Source organism: Fringilla coelebs (assembly GCF_963513975.1).
Source record: "Fringilla coelebs genome assembly, chromosome: 30".
Classification (NCBI taxonomy): domain Eukaryota; kingdom Metazoa; phylum Chordata; class Aves; order Passeriformes; family Fringillidae; genus Fringilla; species Fringilla coelebs.
Window position 1 is genome coordinate 66,715 of NC_140056.1, and position 6,000 is coordinate 72,714.

Sequence of the window (6,000 nt, forward strand, 5' to 3'; positions counted from 1 at the left end):
GGGGCTGCACTGAGGGCCAGCCTTGGGGACATCCCTAGGGACATCCCTGGGGACTCCTGGGACAGCCCGGGGACCCCGGGGCACCTCCTGGGGACCCTGCGGAACCCCCGGGACCCTCCAGGAGCACCCGGGGACCTCCGGGTCACCCGGGAGTTCAGCCTGGGGACACCGAGGCCCCTTGTGGGGACACTCGGGGGGCGCCGCTCCTCGGGGCTGTGTCCCCTCCGGGGGCTCGGGGGGGGCTGGCAGTGCCACCATCCCCCTGCTGGCTGTCCCCGCGCTGTCCCCGAGCTGTCCCCGCGCTGTCCCCTCACTGGGGGGCGCCGGGCCCCTTCCTCCTCCTCCTCCTCCTGCTGGTGCTGGCAGTGCCACCCCCCTCATCCGCGTGTCCCCTCGCTGTCCCCACGCTGTCCCCGCAGCCGAGGCTGGCAGCCCTGGGGACATCCCGGGGGGACACTGGGGACATTCCAGGGACCCCTGGGGACACCCGGGGACCCCGAGGCACCTCCTGGGGACCCTGGGGGACCCCGAGGCACCTCCTGGGGACCCTGGGGGACCCCCCTCGCTGTCCCCTCCCTGTCCCCGCAGCCGAGGTTGGCAGCTGCCTGCAGGACGGGTGCTGGCAGTGCCACCACCTCCCTCCTGGCTGTCCCCTCGCTGTCCCCTCGCTGTCCCCCCCTCTCCGGGGGCCCTTTGGCGTCCCCCTCCTCCTCCTCCTCCTCCTCCCCGCCGCGCTCGCAGCCAGCCCGGGCAGCGCCACCGCCTCCCCCCGCGCTGTCCCCGCGCTGTCCCCGCGCTGTCCCCACGCTGTCCCCGCGCTGTCCCCGCAGCCGAGGCTGGCAGCTGCCTGCAGGACGGGCACCGCTACAGCGACAAGGACGTGTGGAAGCCGGAGCCGTGCCGGATCTGCGTGTGCGACACGGGGACGGTGCTGTGCGACGAGATCATGTGCGAGGAGCTGCGGGACTGCCCCAGCCCCGAGATCCCCTTCGGAGAGTGCTGCCCCATTTGCCCCACCGAGCAGCCCAGCGGTTGTAATTTATTTATTTTCCCTTCCGTTAGCGAGTTAATAAATAAATTACCCGGCCATGGATGGCGCCATCCATGCGGCGGCGCGGGGAAAAGGCAACTTCGGCCCCGAAACAAAAATCGGCCCCGGGGGGGAAAAATCGTGGAGGTTTTTGGCGCTGGTTGAAAATTTGGAGGTTTTGGGGGGTTTTAGAGAGGGAAAAAAAACGGGGGAAAGGGTGGGGGGAGGGGATTTGGCACCCCCGGCAGAAGGGATTTGGTGGAAATCCCTCGAAATTGAACGAGAAACCCCAAAAAGGCCCAAAATCGATTCCAAATTGGCCAATTTCATCCCAACATGAACGGGAACCCCCCCCCAGAAATCCCCCAAATCGATTCCAAATTGCAAAATTTCACCCCAAATTGAACGACAACCCCCCCCCCCCAGAAAGCCCTAAAATCGATTCTCAATTGGGGAATTTCTCCCCAAAATTGAATGGGAACCTCCCCAGAAAGCCCCAAATTGCGGAATTTCACCCCAAAACGAAGGAAAAACTCCAAACCCGCTTCCCCCAAACCTCCAAAACCCCCTAAGTTGCCTTTTTTTAACCCTTCCCTGCCCCACCTGGGGGGGATTCAAGGGTTGAGCAGCCCCCAAAAAGCCTCCAAACCCCCCCAAAATCGCCCCCCCGACCCCCCCTCGCTGCTGGCCCCGCTTTGGGGGAGCCCCCAGTGCCCCCCAGTTTGGCCCAACAGCCCCTCCAGGACGGAGCCGCCTCGTGTCACCCCCACCCCAAATTCCTTCATTAATTTCTCTTTATTTTTCTTTTTTTTTTTTTTTTAATTTCCTACAGGGAAGCCTGGCCCCAAGGTGAGTGAATCTGGGGGGCAATCGTCCCGAATTTTGGGGCGGTTTTGGGTCCTGAGGGGAATTTTGATGCAGTTTTGAACCCTTGGTGGGGCAGTTAGGGGAATTTTGGGGCAGTTTTGGGTCCTTGGGTGGGAATTTTGGGGCAGTTTTGGGTCCTTGAGGGAACTTTGGGGCAGTTTTGGGTCCTTGGGGGAACTTTGGGGCAGTTTTGGGAATTTTGGGGCAGTTTTGAGTCTTTGCAGGGTCAGGGAGGTGAATTTTGGGGCAGTTTTGGGTCCTGAGGGGAATTTTGGGGCAGTTTAGGCAGTTTTGGGGCCGTTTGGGGGCAGTTTTGGGGCCGTTTTGGGACCTCACCCTTTGCCTCTCTGCAGGGACAGAAAGGCGAACCCGGCGACATCAAAGATGTGAGTGGGGGGGGAGAGACCCCAAAAAAGGGGGCAGGGGTCAGCAGACCCCCAAAACCGGCCCGGGGACCCCCCGGCCCTGACGTCCCCCTCCCCTTTTTGTGTCCCCGCAGGTCGTAGGACCCCGAGGACCCCCGGGCCCGCAGGTGGGAGCAGCTCCGGGCCGGGAAATCTCTGGAATTTTGGGGGAGGGGGGGGTGGGAGAGAGGGGGAGGGGCGGGATGGGGGGAGGGGATTGCTGACCCCTCCGCCCCTCCCCCCACGCTGCCCCTCCCTCCGCAGGGCCCCGCAGGTGAGCAGGGACAGCGAGGGGACCGCGGCGAGAAGGGCGAGAAGGTGAGAGAGGGGGAAAAAAACCCCCAAAATCCCCTGAAACAACCCCAAAATCCCCTCAAACCCCCTAAAATCCCCTTAAACCCCCCCAAAATCCCCTTAAACCCCCCCGAAATCCGCTCAAACCCCCCAAAATCCCCTCAAACCACCCCAAAATCCGCGAGCCTCCCAAAAAACTGAAATCTTCTGCGACCTACCCCCAAAAAAACCAAAAATCGGCTGAGAACTCACCTAAAAATCGCTTTTTTTTTTGGTTTTTTTTTGGTTTTTTGCCCCCTCCTAGGGCGCCCCCGGCCCCCGGGGCAGGGATGGGGAGCCCGGGACCCCCGGGAACCCCGGACCCCCGGGACCCCCCGGACCCCCGGGACCCCCCGGCCTGGGCGGGGTGAGTATCGGGGGGGGGGGGGAGGGGATCTGGGGGGGTTTGGGGTGAAATCGGGGGGATTTGGGGACACTGAGGGGGATTTGGGGTGAAATCGGGGGGATTTGGGGGCGCTGAGGGGGATCTGGGAATCGAGGGGGGATTTGGGGGCGATTTTGGGGTGGGCTGGAGGAAATTTGGGGAGGTTTTGAGGGGGATTTGGGGGATTTGAGGGATTTTGGAGGTTTTGAGGGAATTTGGGTAGAATTTAAAGGAATTTGGGTGGGTTTTGAGGGAGATTTAGGTGGGTTTTGAGCGCAGCAGCAGAGATTTTGATGGGAACCGTGGAGGTTTTGATGGGAATTTTGGGGGTTTTGATGGGAATTTTGGGGGTTTTGATGGGAATTTTGGGGGTTTTGAGGGGTTTTGGGTTTCTCCGAGGGCAATTTGGGTTTTTTTGGGGGGGTCTCCGGGGTGCTGAGCCCCCTTTTCCCGGCAGAACTTCGCGGCTCAGATGGCGGGGGGCTTCGACGAGAAGGCTGGAGGGGCTCAGATGGGCGTCATGCAGGGCCCCATGGTAACCTCACCCCAAAACCGCCCAAAATCCCCCCAAATTTCCATTAACCCCCCCAAATCCCCTCAATCCCCCCCCAAATCTGCCCAACCCCCCCCTGTGCAGACCCCCCCTCCAGGACCCCCAACTCCGGGGGGTCTTTGGTGGCTCCGGGGATGTCCCCAGGTGTCCCCACCCCCCGTGTGACATCGCTGTGTCCCCCCAGGGCCCCATGGGACCCCGCGGCCCCCCCGGCCCCTCCGGCTCCCCCGTAAGTATCGCCCCCCCCCCTCCCCCCTCCCCAAATCCGGCTGGGGCCACCCCCGCTGATGTCACCTCGTCCCCGCAGGGTCCCCAAGGATTCCAAGGCAACCCCGGTGAGCCCGGCGAGCCTGGCGCTGCTGTGAGTGTCCCCGAATGTCCCCAAATGTCCCCAAATGTCCCCAGATGTCCCCAAACGTCCCCAGATGTCCCCAAGCCGCTCATCGCCGCCTCTTTGTCCCTCCCCAGGGTCCGATGGGTCCCCGGGGACCTCCGGGACCTCCTGGCAAACCCGGCGACGACGTGAGTGACACCGGTGACATTCAGCGGCGGCTGGGAAGGGACACAAAGTGACATTTTTGTGTCCACGACCCCTCAAAAATCCCATTTTCCCCCCGCAGGGTGAGACGGGCAAACCCGGGAAATCCGGCGAGCGCGGCCCCCCCGGCCCCCAGGTGAGCGCGCACCGCCACAAAGCCACCGCTGTCCCCGACTGTCCCCGACTGTCCCCTTGCTGTCCCTCGCTGTCCCCAACTGTCCCCAACTGTCCCCAACTGTCCCTTCTCCTCTGCAGGGCGCTCGTGGCTTCCCCGGCACCCCCGGCCTGCCCGGAGTCAAAGGCCACCGGGTGAGTCCGTGTCCCCTCCCTGTCCCCTCCCTGTCCCCTCCCTGTCCGCGGCTCTGTCACTGTCACTGTCACACCCCCACGTGTCGCTGTCCCCAGGGCTACCCCGGCCTGGACGGCGCCAAGGGAGAGGCAGGAGCGCCTGGAGCCAAGGTGAGAGGGGTGGCACTGCCGGGGTGGGGACAATTCCTGGGGCTGGGGACAATTCCTGGGGCTGGGGACAGTTCTGGGGTGAGGGCGGGTGGCAGTTCCTGGGGTGCAGGGGCTGTCCCCTGCTGGGGTGGTGGCGGTCCCCTGGCTCTGCTGGCCGTCCCTGTGACACTAGGGCACCGTCCCCGCCCTGTGTTACCTGTGCCACCTGTGTCACCTGTGTCACCCGTGTCCCTCCCCGCAGGGCGAGTCCGGCTCCCCCGGCGAGAACGGCTCGCCCGGCCCCATGGTGAGTGCGGAGGGAAACTGAGGCACGGCCGGTGGCCTCACCTGTCACCCTGGCCTGTCACCTGGCCTGTCACTCTCACCTGTCCCCCTCACCTGTCCCCCTCACCTGTCCCACTCACCTGTCCCCTCACCTGTCCCCTCACCTGTCCCCCTCACCTGTCCCCCTCACCTGTCCCCTCACCTGTCCCCCTCACCTGTCCCCCTCACCTGTCCCCCTGCCCTGTCCCCTCACCTGCCCCCCTGCCCTGCTCCCCTCACCCCCCTCACCTGTCCCTCTCACCTGTCCTCACCTGTCCCCCTGCCCTGTCCCCCTCACCTGTCCCCTCACCTGTCCCCCTCACCTGTCCCCTCACCTGTCCCCCTCACCTGTCCCCCTCACCTGTCCCCCTCACCTGTCCCCTCACCTGTCCCCCTCACCTGTCCCCTCACCTGTCCCCCTCTGTCCCCACAGGGTCCCCGCGGGCTGCCCGGAGAGCGAGGACGCCCTGGCCCCTCGGGCGCTGCGGTGAGTGCGGTGTCACCCTCCGGTGTCACCCGGGGGTGGCGGGGGGGACCTGTCCCCGGCCCCGGGGACCCCCCCTCACCCCGGCACCGTCTCCCCCCAGGGCGCTCGTGGCAACGACGGCCTCCCGGGCCCGGCCGGACCCCCGGTAAGTGCGGGGGGTTGGCGCGTCCCCCACCCTGGTGTCACCCCCCCGAGGGGACAGCGGGGTCCCTCGAGGCCCCCCCGGGCCCGCGGGGACCCTCACGCTCCTCTTGCCCCCCCCAGGGTCCCGTCGGCCCCGCAGGAGCCCCCGGCTTCCCCGGCGCCCCCGGCTCCAAGGTGAGGGGACAGCAGGGTCCCGCTGGGGACAGCAGGGTCCCCAGGTGTCACCCCTGACTGTCTCGGTCACCTCCCCCCTTCCCCCCCCAGGGTGAAGCGGGTCCCACCGGAGCGCGAGGACCCGAGGGGGCCCAGGGACCCCGCGGGGAGTCCGGGACCCCCGGCTCGCCCGGCCCCGCCGGCGCCCCCGTAAGTGCCCGTGTCCCCTCCCCGGGCGGCTTTGTCCCCACCCCCTGAGGGCTTTGTCCCCTCCCTCTGGGGGCTTTGTCCCCTCCCCCCGTGGCTTTGTCCCCCCCTCGCGTTGTCCCCTGAGCTGGGAGCGG

General features: G+C 65.8%; 1 protein-coding gene across 1 annotated transcript in view; it reads left to right on the forward strand.

The window, feature by feature from the left end:
- COL2A1 (collagen type II alpha 1 chain) overlaps positions 1-6,000 on the forward strand; it is a gene marked incomplete at both ends in the record, with an annotated part of 39,556 nt that overhangs the window by 1,785 nt on the left and 31,771 nt on the right. The window contains 18 exons of the mRNA XM_084223467.1: positions 589-593; positions 831-1,057; positions 2,251-2,283; positions 2,397-2,429; positions 2,566-2,619; positions 2,900-3,001; positions 3,477-3,554; positions 3,757-3,801; positions 3,880-3,933; positions 4,041-4,094; positions 4,193-4,246; positions 4,366-4,419; positions 4,516-4,569; positions 4,811-4,855; positions 5,306-5,359; positions 5,460-5,504; positions 5,624-5,677; positions 5,768-5,870. Coding sequence (XP_084079593.1) covers positions 589-593; positions 831-1,057; positions 2,251-2,283; positions 2,397-2,429; positions 2,566-2,619; positions 2,900-3,001; positions 3,477-3,554; positions 3,757-3,801; positions 3,880-3,933; positions 4,041-4,094; positions 4,193-4,246; positions 4,366-4,419; positions 4,516-4,569; positions 4,811-4,855; positions 5,306-5,359; positions 5,460-5,504; positions 5,624-5,677; positions 5,768-5,870 — 1,148 coding nt within the window. The remainder of the gene's footprint in view (positions 1-588; positions 594-830; positions 1,058-2,250; positions 2,284-2,396; positions 2,430-2,565; positions 2,620-2,899; positions 3,002-3,476; positions 3,555-3,756; positions 3,802-3,879; positions 3,934-4,040; positions 4,095-4,192; positions 4,247-4,365; positions 4,420-4,515; positions 4,570-4,810; positions 4,856-5,305; positions 5,360-5,459; positions 5,505-5,623; positions 5,678-5,767; positions 5,871-6,000) is intronic.